This window comes from Sminthopsis crassicaudata, chromosome 1, assembly GCF_048593235.1.
Source record: "Sminthopsis crassicaudata isolate SCR6 chromosome 1, ASM4859323v1, whole genome shotgun sequence".
NCBI lineage: Eukaryota > Metazoa > Chordata > Mammalia > Dasyuromorphia > Dasyuridae > Sminthopsis > Sminthopsis crassicaudata.
Window position 1 is genome coordinate 73359483 of NC_133617.1, and position 17762 is coordinate 73377244.

Here is a 17762-nt window from a genome sequence, read left to right on the forward strand (position 1 = left end):
CAAGACCCCAAACACAGAACAACTCCAGCATCAAAGTTATTTTATTAAACTTTTAAAAAGGGAAGAAAGGTGCAGATTTGGGATGGGGTGGGTCCCTACTGGTAATAAAGTTCCAGGTTCATTCCATCGTGGATCTCATCTGGGAGTCTTAAGTCAGAGAATCTCAACAGCAGGACCGTTGGCTCCCCCGCCGGCAGAGCGCAGACTCTTCCCCCAACCCCCACCCAGAATTAAGCTTTTCCTTCAGGCTCGGGGAGGCGGGGGTTGGAGCTACACAGGGACTACCTAGAAAGCTGGGAGTGCCTCAAGAGCTGTCAAAAGGATACAGTCCCCCAGGGTCACGTGATCCTTGAAGATTGTGTACCTGAGAGAGAGAGAAGGCGGCTTCTACAAAAGGATCTTCCCCCCTCCCCCCCGGGAAGCTTGTGGCTTTTCCGGGCTGGGGCCGCCCCATCAGCCTTTCTCCGGGGATGGGGGTCCTGGCGCAGCGAGGCCCCGAACCCGCCGCCGCCCGCCCAGGGGCTCCCGCACTCACCATTTCTTCAGGACGATCTTGTTCCAACGGGTGCCCGTCTGCGCCGCAATCAGTTTCTTCAGGTCTCCTATGGAGTCGTCGGTGCTGGGGCGTTTGTTAAGGCAAAAAGAAAGGCAGCCGCCGCGCCCACCCCACCCCGCCTCCCGTCAGCAGGATACTTGCACTTCACACGGACCTTCTTGCCCAGCCGGTCGTTACACACAACCTCGATCATGGCTCTGGGGACCGCAAGGGCTCTCGTCAGTGTGAGGTCGGGCCCTTTCCTCCCGGCTTCGGCCGCCACATCCCCGCAGCCCACCTTCCCAGGCAGCCCCGGTGCCCACAACACCGCCCCCTCCCGGCATCCTTAGCCCGGCCCCCTCCCCGACACCCCCGGCTGCCCGTCACCGAGCTTGGGGACTTGTCAGCCCCAGGTTCTCACTCTACACACGCGCGGCCCCGCCTCAGTTCCTGACCCCCACTCCAGACGATCCCGGTCCTTAGCCGCTGTATCTCCCGTCTCCCTGCGCCCGCAGTACGGCTCCGCTTGTCAGCGCTTTACGGCCGCCGGAAGCGGAAGCGGTTGCCCGGGTTGCGATGGCGACGACTTCGGAGTCTGGGTAGGCCTCTGCTATGATTTACTAAAGCTGGAGTTACAGGGGTATGAGGCTCCCCCCTCCCCCACCCCCACCCCCCAGCCTGGTTTCCCCCGGGAAAAGGCGCCTTCTTTCGGCTCCACCTGGAGCACCCGATGCTGTGGCGGGTCTGGGCTGTCTCGGACTGCGGCTGCGGGCCGCTGTGCTCCCGGGGGCTGGGGGTCCTCCACAGGGCACTGGCCACCTCCTGCGCGCTCCGTGCGTGCGTTTGGGGCCCCGCGGGCCGGGCGCGGCCCCCTGCCCGGGGCCGATCAGTCCAGACATCCCGAGGAGCTCCGCCGCCGGGGCCGCTCGGCCTCCCGATGCCGGACCTCCGAGGCCTCAGCCTCAGGGCGTGGCGCTGGGGTCGGTAGGGGAGGCCTGGCTCACGGGGAGCGCCCCTCCCCCCTAGCATCCCCAAGGGTGCGGGGTCCTCCCAGACGCTTCAGGTAGTCGAAAGGACTCGATTTGGAGTCTGGGGGCCGGGACTCAAATCCCGACTCTGATTCCTATTTATTTTAAATTTATATATATATATATATATATATATATATATATATTTTTTTTTTTAATTAAAAACAAAACAAAACAAAGAAATACAAAACGGAAGAGAACGTTTCCCTGTGCCCAGCAGAACATCAGGGAGGATCCAAAATATATAGCGAATTACCAGATCAAGAAAATAATATATTAATAGAAGAAATTATATTCATGAATGACCATTTTTTTCTTTACTTCCTTGAAAACTGTTCTTTGCTTCTCTGTGGCTCCCCTCATGGCCTTTTTTCTTCCCCTTTGATCCCCCTGCATCCCAAGCCAGTGACATTTAAGCTCTAGCTGTGCATGCGTATGTAGATATACACACTCACCCCACCCCCACCCCACGGACGCACTATTTTTTATTCTTGCTACCTCTATAATTCATTCTGCTCCGAAACTTGCCTTGCTATTATTACCTAACCCCCTCCCCCAGGAATCCCTCCCTCGTCTTCTTCCCTCACCCTTTGCTTCCCCACCCCCCCCGCCCCTCCCCCTTGTTTCTTTGTAGATTTTGGAGGGTGCTAGATAACCTTCATGGCATATATGCGGCGTTGCCTATTGAACCCATTCCTGATGTGAGAGAGAACAAATAATTTGTCCATATTTAAACAGTTTGTCCATGTTAAGTTTCTTTAAATTGATCTTTTATATTGGCTCTTATATATTAAGTTTTCTGTTAAGTTCTGGTTTGGTGGATAGAAAATCCTGAAAATCTACAAATTCGTTGAATGTCCATTTTTTCTCATTCAGAATTATAGATCATTTTGCTGGATATGATATTTTTGGCCGCAGGCCTAGTTCTTTTGATTCCAGGATCTATGGTCTTTTATTGTAGCTGCTGCCATCAATAATTCTAATTGTAGCTCCAGCATATTTGAATTGTTTTTCCTTGTTTCTTGAAAATTTTCTCTTTCATCTGGAGGTTTCAAAATATGGCAATAATATTCCTATGTGTTTCCTACATAGGATCTCTTTGAGGTGGTGATTGGTGGTTTTTTCCCATTTCTACTTTCCCCTCACGTTCTATCACTCCAGGTTATCTCTGTGATCTTGAGTTTCCTTCTCAAAGCTTGAGGTTTTTTGTCTTTAAAGAATTTTCCCATTTTCTTGATCAGACATCTGACTGGGTTCTAAGGCACTTTGGGGCAAAAAAGGATGAAATAGGTCTTCCTTAAATCTTTACCTCATAGAAACTCCTACCTTTCATCCTTTAGCTCCAAGTGGACAATTAGGGTTATGGTTTGTCTCCTCTCTGGATATTTGATCTACTTGTTGAGCAAATCTTCAGTGTCTTGTACTTTCAACTGTTGATTTCATCTACCTTCTTTAATCTTCAGATTTGCCATAGCAAATTAATTGACAATTATTAAATAAATTCAAACCAACCATTTAATTAAGATTTTATTTTGTTAATAAAATGCAAATAAAAGTTTTGTTAAGTTACAAAGTTTAAAAAAAAAGGCTGCTTCAAAGGAATTACATTCTGATAGGGAAAACAGCATGCCAAAAACTGTGTACAAACCTAACCCTAATATGTACAAGATAAATAAAATCACCTGAGAGAGAATTACTAGCATTAAGGGAAATCAAAAATATTTCTTACACATAGTAGGATTTTTGCTGGTACTACAAGGAAGCCAAGAGCTGCAGATGAGGAGGAAAAGAATTTTAACTATGGGGATTTGCATGGAATTGAGAGATGGAGTGTGGGTTGTGCAAGGAACTTCAAGGAAACCAATAATTATTCATGGATGGGGAGTAAGATGTGAAACTAATGATATATGTAAAGGCATTGCAAACTTTAAAGCTCCGTTAATATTCTGTGTGTTGAGGATTCAATAACAGAATGAAACAATCCCTAATCTTAAGGAAATTACATTCTAAAAAAGAAGACAACAAATGTATATAGAAAGAGAATAACAATATCAAATTGGTAAATACAAAGGGAAGAAAGACAGTAGCAGTTGCTGGAATCAAAAAGGTTTCATGTAGAAGATGGTGCTTGAATATTATTCTATAGAGGGGAATTTTATGATTAGGCAGTGCAAAGACAGAAGATTGAATAAGAACCAGGGAAAACCAGTTTGACTGGATATCAGAGTGCAGAAATGATGTACAACATGGCTAGAAAGATAAGCGAAAGCTAGGCTGTGAAGGACTTTAAAAGAACCACAAAAGAATTTGATTAAAAGTAAATAGGGAGGCACTGGAATTTATTAATCAGATCTGGGATCAAGGAAAATTACTTTGGGTCCAGGGGTAGATGTATTGGAGTAGGGAGAGATGAAATAGGGAGATGAACTGGGAGGCTGTGATCCTATTTGGGAAGAGAGGAGATAAGATTCTAGAAATATGGTAGATGTAGAAATGGCAAGTTTTGGCAATTGTATATGTGAATTGAGGGAGAATGGGGAGTCTCAAATAATCTTGAGTTTATCTCAGAGATAAGAACTGTGATATCCTTAGACAGAAATAGGAAATTTGGATAAGGGGTGAACTTTGGGAAAGGATAATGACATCTGCTTTTAAGCTTCTAAGACATCTAGTTTATGATGCTGAGTGAAATGAGCAGGACCAGGAGATCATTATATACTTCAACAACAACACTATATCATGATCAGTTCTGACAGATATGGCCCTCTTCAACAATGAGATGAACCAAATCAGTTCCAATAGAGCAGTAATGAACTGAACCAGCTACACCCAGCAACAGAACTCTGGGAGATGACTGTGAACTACTGCATAGAATTCCCAATCCCTCTATTTTTGTCCACCTGCATTTTTGATTTCCTTCACAGGCTAATTGTACACTATTTTAAGGTCCCGATTCTTTTTATACAGCAAAATAACTGTTTGGACATGTATACATATATTGTATTTAACTTATACCTTAACATATTTAACATGTATTGGTCAACCTACCACCTGGGGGGAGGGGAAGTAGGGGAAAATAAGAACAAAAGGTTTGGCAATTATCAATGTTGTAAAATTACCCGTGCATATAATTTGTAAATAAAAATTATTAAAAAAAAAAAAAAAAAAAAAAAGAGAGAGAGAGAGACATCTAGTTTAAGGGGCACTAAATAGCCCAGTGGATAGAGCACCAGCCCTGAAGTCAGGAAGACCTGAGTTCAAATTTGGCCTCAGACACTTTACACTTACTAGCTGTGTGACCCTGGGAAAGTCACTTTAACCCCAATTGCCTCAGCTAAAAAAAAAAGAAAGAAAGAAAAAAAAAGACTTATACTTTAGAATGTTCTAGAAGTAGCTGGTAATATGGAGCTCAGGGAAGTGACTGGAGTTGGATTATATATGTTCAGTTTATCTACAGAAAAAATTAAACTCATTGGCTTTAATGAAATCAACAATAGTTAACAGAAGTTCCCAACTTTCAGTTGATGTCTTCCTCTCCTACTCTCTGGCTTTTCAGTAAACCTTCCTACATCTCTTTTTAATATAACAGGAAATAAATTATAGTTTTCCATAAATGTATACATAACAAAAATGTAATTTCACTGATTGTAAATTTTTTGGAAGTTGAAAACTTTTAGGATAGAACAGAATAATTATCAAGTATTGCCTTTTTCCTCTTAGTAATTATTTGGGATCCTCTTGTGTAACAATAAGAGGGTCCAAGATGGTTTTAAAGGAATATTCCTAGTTAGGCATGATGAATCAGCAGAGGAGACAGAAAGAGGGAGGGAAGCATAGGCAGCAATGTCAAATGCAATAGAAAAGGATATAGGTTGAGAAAAGACCATCGGATCTGATCATTGGTATTGATAACTTCGGAGAAAACCATTTCATCTGGATAATTAGCTTTCAGGGTAGATTACAAAGAGTTTTAGAGTGAGAGGAAAGGAAGTGGAGATAACTAGAACAGATAGTAGAGAAGGGAAAAAGAGATATAGGTCAATAGCTTGGGATTGTTGGATCTGATGGGGTTTTTAAAATACCTGCTAGACAATAACTTTTGGTTGAATAGGCAAACTATAGAAGGAGAATTCTAGGGAAACAGTTTTTAAATAGTAGTTTTTTTTATTTTCAAAATATATACAAAGATAATTTTCAACCTTCACCCTTGTAAAACCTCATGTTCCAAAATTTTTCTCCCTCCCTTCTCCCCACCCCCTCCCCTAGACAGCAAGTGATCCAATATATATTAAATATATGCAATTCTTTTATATATCCATATTTATCATGCTGCACAAGAAAAATCAGATCAGCATGGAAAAAAAAGCAAGCAAACAATAAAAATGGTGAAAATACTATATTGTAATTGTGGGAAATATTTTAAGTGGGGCAATCTCAATGAAGTAGTCAGTTTAAAAAGTTTTTATTGTCTATTAGGCAGCTAAGCTGGCAGTAGATAGAATACTAGGTGCAGAGTTGGGAAAACCTGTATTCAAATCCAATCAGGAAAATTTCAGTTCATATGCTACCTCCAACACTTATTGTGTGACCCTGAGCAGTTCACCTCTACCTGCTTCACCTTCCTCATCTGTAAAATGGGGCTAATAATGGCACTTACCTCCAGGTGTTATTATGAGGATCTATAGTAATTATGAAGCATTTTGTAAACCTTAAAGTGCTATGTAAACATAAGCTATCATTATTACTTATGTGTCAGGTATTGTGCTAGATATTGGAATGCAAAGAAAAGATGTCTCCCTTTTTGGAGACAACAATAGCTAATCAAATATAAGATAGGCATAGAAAGTGGTGGATTTTTATGCAGGGCCTCAAGAGTATCAAGAGTATAGTGCAATAGGATAACCTTCAAAAGATGGAAGATAAACATGAAATAGCTTGTTCTCCCAAATATAGGACTCAACAGGCTCCCCAGAGCTTGAAGTTGTTGGGGTCAAGGGTAGCTATGTATGGGAGCAGCAATGATAAGCTGAGAGGCAACCCTCCATCCCTTTCAGTGTTAATGGAAGCCTGAAAGACAAATAGAAGATGAGATTGGGAGAAAGAACAATCTGAATGTCTGACTGCCTTTTGGATCTGTGGCAGTTGGGGGTAGTGACAGGGTGATACACTGGGACTGTTCTTAAGAGTTACTTTCACTTTTTAATGTATCTCTTTGGGAACAGGAGCAAGGTCATCCAAGAGGACCAGATATACCCTCATCAAGCATCCAGAGAGCTAAGTCCATAATTATCCCATTGTCCTTTTTTCTGCTCTTATCTCAAGGCTTTCCCATGAAAAACAAGTCTTAAAAAAGAAAAAAAAAAGTAAAAGGACCTCAGGTATAGAACTTTGTTCCAGTTCACAGATATAGAAAACTAAAGTCCAAAAAAAGTTCCAAAAGAGGAAAAGATAATTGTCTGAATAGTTAGAGTCTGTGTAAACATCCTAATTAGGTTGGGGAGGGAGGGGGGAAGGTTTGCCTTTTAACACTTAATTTTCCACACCTGCTCCACCCTACTTATTTCTTTGCTCCTTTTAGGCCAATCGAGTAGTATTTATCTACTTATTTTTTGATTCCTAAGACATAAAGAGCTCAGGGATCCAGGTTTCCTTTCCATATCATAGGTGAGCCTGAGAGGAGTCCACAGTTCCTTGAGCTAAACTGTCCTCTACCGGAAAAAAAAAAAGCCACAAGATCAGGTCAGGAGCTTCTGGAGTCACTTTCCTTGGTGGGGTCCATCCATTTGTCTTGGAGGAACAGCTTTTTGTCTTTTTTTAGAAACATAGAACCAGAAACTTTCATATTCCTCTGATTTGGAGGAATCTAAAGGCACATTCTTAGATAGACCTTTCAGGGGGTGTGAGAGGCCAATACTAAATGACTAATTTATAATACTAAGATGTTTCAATTTCTTTGTTTTTTTTAAATTTTTAAAATTAATTTTATAATTATATATATTTTTGACAGTACATATGCATGGGTAATTTTTTACAACATTATCCCTTGTACTCACTTCTGTTTTGAATTTTCCCCTCCTTCCCTCCATCCCCTTCCCTAGATGACAGGCAGTCCCATACATGTTAAATGTGTTATAATATATCCTAGATACAATATATGTGAGCAGAACCAAATTTCTTGTTGCACAGGAAGAATTGGATTCAGAAGGTAAAAATAACCTGGGAAGAAAGACAAAAGTGCAAACAGTTTACATTCTTTTCCCAGTGTTCCTTCTCTGGCTATTGCTGATTCTGTCCATCATTGATCAACTGGAACTGAATTAGATGTTTCAATTTCTTATGAGGTAAATATGCTAGATACAACACACATAAATAAAAGTTCTTGGGGCTAGTGAAGAGACCTCAGTAAACTTAAAAGTATAAAAGGATGCTGTTACCAAAAATTTAAGAATCACCAGCCTAGACTATTTCCCTTGCTTTGTAAATAGAAAGTACTGGGCTTGGAATGGAAGACATCTGGGTGGCATTGGGGTTATTAGGCCAGGTTTAGGGACAGAACTAGATAGGGCTGATGAAATTATGGAAAGAGATGTCCTGTTGATCTTGGCAGTGGGAAACTAGAGGAAATGGGAATGATGAATGACCCAGCAGGTGCTGAAGAGTCCAGGGAGGTGAGTTCATTACCAAGATGTGCCTTCAAAAAGGCCTTGCTAGTTCCTGGAGCCATTCTTCCTTCTGTCCCCTTTTCACAAAGGTTCCTTAATGACACTGCCAGTCCCTATCTGCCTGCTGTGACAAGCCCCACAAACTCTGGCAGATAGATGAGGCATTTATGGAGGAAGGAGGAACAAAGATGGATAGGTACTCCCACTGGTTTCTGGTTGTTGTGATTAATAGTGGCTGGATCTAGTAATATCTCTCATATTTGCTAATTTTGGGGGTTCTTCAAGGCTCTGTCTGGGGCCCTTTTCTTCCTTGAAACTATCTCATCTGATAATCTCAGCAGCCTCCATGTGTTGATGATGATTTATCAGATCTCATAGCCTTAATCACTAATTTTGAATATCTCAACCTGTACATATTGTAGCCTTCTTAAACATGTCTAAAAGGGAACTATCTTTCTTCCCAAACTCATCCCTTTTTGATTCCTATTACTGTCAAGGATACCTACCATTTTCCCTCACTTGGATGTCATCCTAGATTCTCACCTATCTACTCTTGATAAGTCTTGTTCCTACCTTCACAACAATCTCACAGTCCCATTTTCTTTCACTCACACAACTGCCACCCTAGTCCAAGCCCTAATGACCTCTCACCTGGACCATTTCAGTAGCCTCTTAAATGGTCTGACTTAAATCTCTTTTCATTCTAATCTTTTCTAAACTGTGGCTCTGACCATTTTATCTGGCCTGCTTAGTGAAGTCCAGTGATTCTGTTACCACCAGGGATGAATTATAAGTTCCATTGTTGGGCACCTTCCTATTTTCCTAGACTTTGAATACATTAAACTGCTCCATGTACATTCTAACAACACTGGTTGACTTGTGATTCTTCCAGCACTACAGCCCATCTCCTCTTTTCCTTTATATAAGGTGTTTCCCAGGCCTCAAATCCTACCACAGGAGGCCTCTTTCAGTTTCTTCAATTGTTAATGCCTTGACTTCTCAGAATCCTATGTTCCTATCTTTTGTGTAGCAACTTTTTTTTTTTTTTTCTATCTCATAAAAAAGCAAGTTAGTTTGTTTGTTTTTTGCTTTCCCATCCCCTGCACTGAGCAAGATTTAATGCTCATTGTTGCCAACTTAATGCCAACACTCCACTGCTTAAAATGCCAAGGTACCTGTAAGAGTTCAGTCTTCCCTCATTCCATACTATTTTTCCTTTCTCTTAAACTTTGTATTTTGTCTCAGGACTTTACCTGATTTCTTTCCTAGTCACTGTGTGTATGACCTCAGTTTTCCACATTCCTTGATCTACACATTTTGTCTTGTTGGGGTCATTTTGACTTGTTGGGGTTTTCTTTGCTCTGATGGACAAAGAAGTGGCCTAGCTTTCACAGATTCAGGGATTCACATCATCCTTCCAAAAGAGTATTAGTGTCTTGGTTTGGAAATCAAGGATAGAGACTGTTCTGCATACTACCAGACCCTTTCCATCCAGTCTTCAGTGGCCTTGTTTTTGTTGTTTGTTTGTTTCCCCCCCTGGGGGTGTGTGTGGTGGTGGTGAATTTTTTCTCTTTCGTTTTGACCTTGATGTCTCCTTCTGAAAGGTCAGTGCTGGGACCCTTGTGCTGCTAGTGTCCCTCTCCTACTCTGGCTCCCTTCCATTAATTTTGTCCCTATTTAACATTTTTAAGAAAGTGTGGGTCAGTAGTCGAGGACATGCTTACCTGAACTACTGCAGCCAGTAACAATTTAGAAGAACAAACTGTTCTTTCCAATTTTACCGCATTGGTTTTTAGTTAAAAATATCCCCTCTCCTTACCTCTACCCTCACCTTTTAAATCCTTTTGTCCACCGGCTGACCAGGTGCCCCTCATTTAAACTTGGTCTCTAACAAGCATCTCATTTTTTAGTCACAGCACGAAAACAACGAAGCATCAACATTTAAATTACTTTTATTAGTGAGACTTTAAAAATGGGGGAGGAGAGTTTGCAGAATTAGCAGGCCCGCTGCTCCTACTGATAATACAGCTCCAGATTCATTCCATCGTGGATCTCATCTGACAGTCTGAGTCATGGAATCTGAACAATTGTCTTCTTCGCCTCCCAAACCTCTCCCCCACTGTCTAGAGTGGAAGCTAGGATACTCCCCAAGGCTTAAGTCTTTTCTGGTCTCAGCTGATGGGGGTGGGGGGAGGGCAAAGAGAAAAAAGGTTCCCTCTATCCTTACATAGGAAAAAACGTTCCCTGAGAACCCCCACGTCCCGCACCTTTCTTGGGAGATCTCACTTAAAGGATACAGTCGCCCAGGGAAACGTGGTCCTTGAAGATAGTGTACCTGGAAAGGAGGTTAGCAGCGTCAGGACCGTCCCCCCTCCGTGGGGGTAAGCCTGACCCGGAGACGTCGGCCTCCCCAGACGAGTCCCGGGAAGCCCCGCCCACACCCACCATTTCTTCAGGACGATCTTGTTCCAACGGGTTCCCGTCTGCGCCGCAATCAGTTTCTTCAGGTCTCCTATCGTGTCATCCGTGCTGGGCTGACGTTAAGGGAAAGCAAGAGAAAGCCGAGCAGAGCCGCCAAGGCCCCCGTCCCCCTCTCCCCCCTCCCCCCTCCCCCGCCCGGTCTCCCGCCAATAGGATACTTGCACTTCACACGGACCTTCTTGCCCAGCCGGTCATTACACACAACCTCGATCATGGCTCTGGGGACCACAAGGGCTTGGGTCAGTCCGGGGACGGGGCCCGGCCTTGTGCGCACCCCGCTCTCTGACGAATCTCCCCCCCGCCCTGCTGCTGCCTGAGGCCTCTCACCCCCCGCGAGCTCCCTCGGCCCTGCCCAGGCGCTCACCCCGGATTCCGCAGGCCTCCCGGTCCTCCGCTGCTCCGGTGTGAGTCTGCCCCTCCGCTCCCCTCTCAGCCTTTGCCCCGGCTGTGGTTTTTAGACGCCCCGGACCCTTAATCAGCAATTCTCACCCTTCCGCCTCCAGACCGAGCAGCCCCGTCCCTGCTTCGCACGACGACACCGCCCACGCTTTACGGCCACTGGAAAGCGGAAGCGGAAGCGGAAGCTCGACTTGGGTTGCGATGGCGACGGCTTCAGAGCTGCCGGACTGTCTTCTTGTGGAAATTCTTTCGTTTGTGCCTCTCCGGGACCGAATCCGGAGCTCTAGGTACTGCTGTGCCGGCCCCGACCCCCCCGGTGGTGCCTCCTCTTTTCTCCTGGGAGTTGTCCGGGCGGGGGGCGCAGGGGGGGGGGGGCGGGCCGGCCCTGACTTCCTCGGCCTACGCTTCTCCCTAGGGTGTGCAAGCGCTGGCAGAGGCTGGTTCTGGACAAGACTCTATGGAAATGCGTGGATCTGAGTCCTTACGTGGTAAGACCGGCCTTGGGTTCTTCCGCCCCCCCGGGGAGGGGACCCTGCAGCCCCGGGGCTGGTGGGAAGCGGGGCTTTTGGGGCGTCGGGGAGCGGGCTCGGCCATCGCCCACCTTCCCCCACAGGTGGAGCCCAACGTGCTGTGGCAGCTGATGCGGCAGTACTTGGGCCCGGGGGTGAGGTCGTTCAAGATGCGAGGCCGCCTGCTCTCCGGGCCCCGGGGCGCGCTGCTGACCCCCGCGCTGCTGCAGGCGCTGGGGAAGCGCTGTTCCAACATGGCGTACCTCAGCCTCATCGAGGAGGATCTCCGGAAAATCCCCTTCTCCTGCCTGCCGCCGACTCTTCGGTACCTGGACCTGCAGTGGTGTGAGCTCCCCCAGACCTGGTTTTCCTCAGGGGATGACCCCAGCAGTGTGCCCCAGCTGGAGCACTTGGTGCTGGACCGGGTCCCAGCCTTCTCGGACGCGCAGCTGCAGTCCCTGTCCCACTTCGGGACGCTGTGCTCCCTAGTGCTGAGGGTCACCTACAGGGTGACCTACCAGGGCTTTCTTAACGGTTTGCCGGGCCTTAGCCACCTCCAGCGTCTCGAGCTGTGTGGGTGCTCTGTGCCTTCTGATCTGACCCTGCAAATTGTAGGAAAAAACATGCCCAGACTTAAGGAGCTGAGGGTGACTGTGACTGGGCTCACGGCCCAGGGCCTGGGTCATCTAAAGGGCATAAAGACCTTAGAGATCCTGGGCCTCATGGGACCCCCCTGTACCCTAGAGGAGCTCTCCGTCAAGGACATCCTCTCTTTCTGTGTCTCAATGCCTAGTCTCAAAACCCTCAGCCTTCAGGGCTTGCGCTTGCAGGCAAAGGAGGAGGCGCTCCTTAAGGAAGGCCTGACCCACTGTGTGCTCACTGTCGAAGCGCATCCCTTGGAAGGTGAGGGATTGGAAAGCCTAGCCTAGGAGCCCCTCACACCTTTACACCAGAAGTATTCAGGGTCTACTCAGACTCTCTGAGGTAGTGGAATCGAGGGACTCTCTTGCTAGGTGACTTTGGAAAAGCTGTTTCCCCCTCTCTGTACCAAATTTACTTAAGTCATTTTTTCAAATCTTACAGATTAAGTCCCTTCTAGTTCTAAACCCTCTGAAAACAGAACTTTTGAGTTCCAGGATCTTCAAACATACATACTTATGGGGTTCGAAAGGGTTGAAGCTTGTGAAGCTTCTCAGAACATCCCCCATCCTTCCTCTCTACTTCTACTCTCGTCCTTTCTGCCAAGCAGGTATCCTTGGTATAGCAGGCAGCAGTCATTTATGGTCAAGTGTTGCCCAAGAATGAATCCAACCCAGGGTGGAATGAAAGTGTTGCAGTAAAGCTGATATTTAGGATCTTTTCTAGTTTCCTGATTAGGGTTAGTTGCTGTGCCCTTCTTGGCCATCCTATTCTCACTCCTTGGTGTGGCCTTGAGCAAAGCAGCTCAACCATGAACATGGGCAGAAAGTACCAGAACTCTTCTTAGGGCCCTGGAGGAGTGTACATGCTCCACTTCTTTACCCATTTGAATTGGAAATAGTGCCCTAAAAACTTTTACCCTTTCATTTCTGAAATGTTTATCCTTGGGCTTGCTGCCATGATAAATAGTTGCCTCACCTGGCTTATAATTTTAGGCAGGATATAACCTTGTTTCACTATACAACTCTTTCCCTCTCCCTCTCTTGTGACCATCTTTCCTAGGATACCTACCCCAGGCATTTCCCTTCTGAAACCATAAAATTAGCCCTGCTGTAGTTCTTAGGAGTGTCGACCTACTTCTCTATGTCTCCTTTTATTATCTCTGTAACTTTCCATATCAAAGTACCTTTCTGCATTAGAATATGTGCTTCTTGTTGAATGGGGCTGTCTTCATATTTCCAGTGCTTAGCTATGTAATATTGTAACCAAGGATTTGGGACACATTCTTTTAAAATGACTAGATCTTTGGCTCAACTCTTTACACACAAATGCTTCATGCCTCCCAATCCCTGCATTATTCACCAATTGTTTTTGTTTCTTTGACTCCAGACTGGTATTCTCAGAATCCTGGGCTTTGTTTTAAATAAGTGAGGTGGCTGGATCTGCTGTTTTCGGGGCCAGAGGGAGTTTTTTCCTGAACCACTAGTTAGGTTAGAATCTCTGCAAAGTTCTTTGATCTGTCTACCAACAATCATTTATTAAATGTATATTACGTGCCAGCACTAGAAACAGAAGAAAATGATAGTGATTCAAATCCAAGTGAGAACCTGCTCTCAAGTTTACTTTCTGTATAAAAATATAACATACATTTATAAGTAGATTGTCATTGTCATCAGAACTGGAAGAGATTCTGAAATTACTTTAACTTTATAGGTAGCAAACTGACTTCCTAGGCTTATTGACTGATGGAGAAGGGGGCAGGACAGGGAGGGACAAGAGACTGTAAAACCTATTGTTAGCGATTTGTTCACTTTGATCTACAGAGTAAGAGGGTGTCAGAAAAGTCCAACATGTCTGTATAGGGAGCTCCTTAGCCTTAACTGAAGAATTCCCCTCAAAGGATAAAGGTGCCTGGTAGAAGATAGAGTAGCTATTCCTTCCTGAGGAGGGCCATTCAGAATCTGAAGCTGATGGGGCCATGAGGAGATGTCAATGGATATTAGGAGTGAAGTCATAATGAACTTGAAAATCAAATTTCTGTACTCCTTCCTGTGTTTCTGTCTACCTGAAAGACAAGAAACAAAATTGGGAGAAATAGGAATTTGAGCAGTTCACTGTCTTGGAGTGAGTTCTAAATTTGGATAGGGACAGAAGGTGGCTTGTTGATTAGACTCTTCCTTACACTGGAATAATAAACTTGGGAGACTTTTACATTTAATATAGGATGTAAAGTAGGGAGTTGTAAGCAATCATGGACTTAAGACACTAAATTGTTTTGAAGATATGAATTATTGGGAACATAAAGATATTGGAATCTAAAGAAAATCATCCCCACCTCTCAAAAAAATATGGAGAGAACGGGTGGGTAATAAGTGTTATAGTTGATAGGACTGTTCCACTTTCTCTGTCTTGTTACAGGCTTTCCAGTTTGAATTAATCTTTTAAAAAATTCTCTAAATTAGGACTTTGGTCCATTTCAGAGAGCAGGAAACTGGAGTCCAAAAGCTGAAACAAGGTTTGCTCCCAGGTGACAGTATTGTAATCCTTATGACTTTTCTCATGTACTGTGGCCAAATTTTGGGAGAGGGACAATAATCAACTATGAAAGATTCTTTTCAGTGGTTCAGCGATTCAAAGCATTCCCAATAGATTTTGGACAGAAAATGCCATCTGCAACCAGAGGGAGAACCGAGGAGACTGAACGTAAATCAATACATGCTGTGTTCACTTTTTAAAAATCTCTCCCATGGTTTTTCCCTCCTGCTCTGAATGTGATTTATCTCTCAATGTGATTCCTCTCTCAATGTGATTCATAGAGCAATGTGTGTTAAACAAACTTGGGGGGGGGTTAGTGTAGTGGGGGAGTCTGCTTTTATCTCTTTGCTAAGACTGTATTTGTCTTGAGACCCTCAAAGCTCATGTTCTGATAAGCAGCTAGGGGTTAGGTTACAGATGTAATTGACTTGGTTGGATTGGTAACAAAGAAATCCCTATTAGACTGTCACAAATGGAAGGGGATTTGGAATTATTTCTGAGAGAATTTGATTTGCCTAAGGTTACATAGCAAGGTAATAGACTTGGGGCTAAAAGTCGGGTCTCATGTCCTACAATATTTCTCTTCTATAAAAAGCTGTCTCTAACTTCCTTCAGTGACTCTACAGGTTTGTTGTCCTAAGGATTTCCCTAAACCTTCCAAGACCAGCACTGAGATTCTCCAAAGAGCCTCCTTGAGAGCCTCACTGGGAAGATGATCAAGTGCCATACGCCTACTAGAACATTTCTTTGTGTGTACCCTTTTTCAGATTGTGAATAAAAATGTTAAAATCTGTGGACAATTCTAGTGCCAGTTTTCTTGTAACCCCTCTTCACTTACAGAAATGCCAATGATTCACCTCAAGGCTCTTGTACAACTGGGAAATTGAGGGTAACTGTTCACAGGCAGGGAAAAGGGGCAAATGACATTAAGCACAATTGGATAAATATAGAACTTTTTGAAACAGGGGAAGTGTTAAGATTTAGGGAGTAAAGTAGGGTGAAGACAGTTCTTATGGCAGAATAGAGGGAATAAAGTTATTTGTGGAAGTGATGGGAATGACCAACTAGAAGTAATGGGGAGCTAAAAAAGAAGTGACTGTGGTGTTATAAAGAAAGAAATTTGGAAACAGCAAGACTTGGATGCAAATTTGCAGTCTGCCCTTTAAATTGCTTGCATGACCTTAGGCCTAAAATTATAGCCACAAGTAAAATGGGCTGCCCAGAGAGAAACTGGGTTTCTCTTCCCAGTACAGCCTCAATCAGTAACACTATGACCATCTGCTGGGAATAAGTGATTTTTTTTTAGTTTATGGGTTACAAAATATGGCAGCTAAGATCCAACTCATTCTGTGGAACAGATTTATCTCCATAGGCTGTAGTCTGCAAAACTACAGTCAGACTAGCCTTTTATGTTTTCTTCCAGATCTAAATTTGCCTTTATTCTTTTTCCCTGTTCTAGAATGGATTTTAATTTAGGTGCTGACTCCCAATCTCATCCTCAGTCCTATAATCTGAAATAGGTTATCAAATAATTAGAAATCCCCACTTTGTTCCTGATACATTAGTAAGTAGCAGAGCTGGGAATGCACAAATCTAACTCCAGTTATAAGTCCAGTATTGTTCTGAACTTTATCCCATTAGAGCAGGGAACAGAGAGGAAAAGCATAAGGATATTCCGGATCCAGCTCAGTCTCCAACATTAGGAACATGAGGCTGTGATTCAGAAGTGATCGCAACACACTCTAGATCTAAGTGTCCTTTGGCTCATGAAGTTACAAGTCCAGTAATTCTCCAGGTAGAAAAATCTTCCCATTTAGCTTTTCCAAAGAAAACAATTCATAAATAAAAAACAGCCAGTTTTCTTATGCAATTATCCTAAATAAGAGGTTCACTTGGCTCTCAGGCCAAGGTAGAGGACAAGTTTTTGAACCTAGAGCTCGATACAAATCTTTATTTGGATTCTGGGGCTCAGAGGCTCAGCACTAACTTCGGGTCAGCCATCTTCGGCCAAGCACTGTCCATGGGTTCTCCAGAGAAAACTCGAACTTCACGTATGCTCAATACTTCCATGGCCCAAAAAAAAGTGCTCACTGCGCCTGGAGAGGTTTTGGCTGTGGAGGAAAAAGACGCCGGTCACTCATCGTTCTTCCCTCCCCAGAGCTATATCTCGAAGCTCGTAGGCGGCCCGAACCTCTGGCCCACCACTGTCGGGGTCCCCGGCTGCCCACCTCGACAGGCTGCTGCACCTGTTCGGCACACTGCAGGAATCGCCGCACGTGCTCGGAGCAGTTGCCCACGGCAGCTTCGTTCTGGCGGAGACACAGCTCAAAGGCTTCAAAAGGCTCAGCGCAGTCCTGACGGATCTGACGAATGATGGGGCTGGCAGAGGGCGGGAGAAGGGCACAGAAGTTAGGAGTCGGGAGCCGCGGTCCGGGCCCGCTCCGCTTCCCTCCCCGCCGCCCTCGCACTCACTGGGAGGAGGTGCACTGCGCGATGCTCATCTTAAGGTGGTAGCAGTCCCGCTGCCATGACTGCGGCTTGGAAGCCACGCACTGGCCGTACTGCTCTAGCTCCCGGCCGCAGTAGCGCGCAGTCACCTCCAGGGCCGCCTGCCTGCAGAAGGGAATCGGAAAGTGGAGGCAGCTCCGCCGCGAGGGACCGGGTACCGCCCAGGAGCCGGGGCTGGGGCGAGGGGGAGGCCCGGGACGGTTCCCCGAGGCCCAGAGAGGACGAGCGCCTGGGTCTCCCGAAGGGGAGAAAAAGGAAAGGGGGGAAGGGAGGGCCCCGGTGGGCTCCACGGCTCGGGCAGTCCGCCTGAGCTCCCGCTACTTACATCTCGCCGCCGCCGCCGCCGCCACAGGTGCTCGAAGTGCCAGGAAGGGCCCGGGGTTCCTCCCTCCCCTTCCGGTCACGGCTGGGGATGGCGGCGTGCTGAAGTCGCGGAAGGGGGATACCGGAAGTGAGCCGGCGCCTG

At 45.2% G+C, this 17762-nt stretch overlaps 4 protein-coding genes across 8 annotated transcripts; 1 reads left to right on the plus strand and 3 right to left on the minus strand.

Moving 5' to 3' along the window:
* Positions 1-23: 23 nt before the first annotated feature.
* Positions 24-1120, minus strand: LOC141538987 (ubiquitin-like protein 5). Of its 3 annotated transcripts, none has more exons than XM_074261152.1 (5): positions 991-1120; positions 694-753; positions 536-619; positions 327-364; positions 24-139 (listed from the first exon to the last, which is right to left on the minus strand). In XM_074261152.1, the coding sequence occupies exons 2-5, from the start codon at positions 747-749 to the stop codon at positions 96-98; spliced, it is 222 nt and encodes a 73-aa protein (XP_074117253.1). In that variant the 5' UTR covers positions 750-753; positions 991-1120; the 3' UTR covers positions 24-95. The 3 variants fall into 3 exon arrangements, with proteins under 3 accessions (XP_074117253.1, XP_074117242.1, XP_074117262.1); XM_074261141.1 differs by having other exon boundaries at positions 957-1083; XM_074261161.1 differs by having other exon boundaries at positions 966-1045.
* Positions 996-15588, plus strand: FBXL12 (F-box and leucine rich repeat protein 12). Of its 2 annotated transcripts, none has more exons than XM_074261068.1 (4): positions 996-1134; positions 11210-11392; positions 11521-11593; positions 11719-15588. In XM_074261068.1, exons 1-4 carry the CDS (start codon positions 1112-1114, stop codon positions 12541-12543), a joined length of 1104 nt encoding a protein of 367 aa, XP_074117169.1. In that variant the 5' UTR covers positions 996-1111; the 3' UTR covers positions 12544-15588. The 2 variants fall into 2 exon arrangements, with proteins under 2 accessions (XP_074117169.1, XP_074117178.1); XM_074261077.1 differs by lacking the exon at positions 996-1134 and adding an exon at positions 7149-7302.
* LOC141538980 (ubiquitin-like protein 5) lies at positions 10162-11278 on the minus strand. 2 transcript variants are annotated; one of them, XM_074261128.1, is made up of 5 exons: positions 11196-11278; positions 10865-10924; positions 10671-10754; positions 10523-10560; positions 10162-10282 (listed from the first exon to the last, which is right to left on the minus strand). In XM_074261128.1, exons 2-5 carry the CDS (start codon positions 10918-10920, stop codon positions 10239-10241), a joined length of 222 nt encoding a protein of 73 aa, XP_074117229.1. In that variant the 5' UTR covers positions 10921-10924; positions 11196-11278; the 3' UTR covers positions 10162-10238. The 2 variants fall into 2 exon arrangements, with proteins under 2 accessions (XP_074117229.1, XP_074117219.1); XM_074261118.1 differs by having other exon boundaries at positions 11071-11257.
* A 1121-nt stretch (positions 15589-16709) lies between the features above and the next one.
* Positions 16710-17750, minus strand: CHCHD5 (coiled-coil-helix-coiled-coil-helix domain containing 5). The gene is made up of 4 exons (XM_074261104.1): positions 17622-17750; positions 17261-17401; positions 17017-17167; positions 16710-16899 (listed from the first exon to the last, which is right to left on the minus strand). Coding segments are annotated over exons 1-4 (318 nt in total). The 5' UTR covers positions 17624-17750; the 3' UTR covers positions 16710-16875.
* Between the last annotated feature and the right edge of the window lie 12 nt (positions 17751-17762).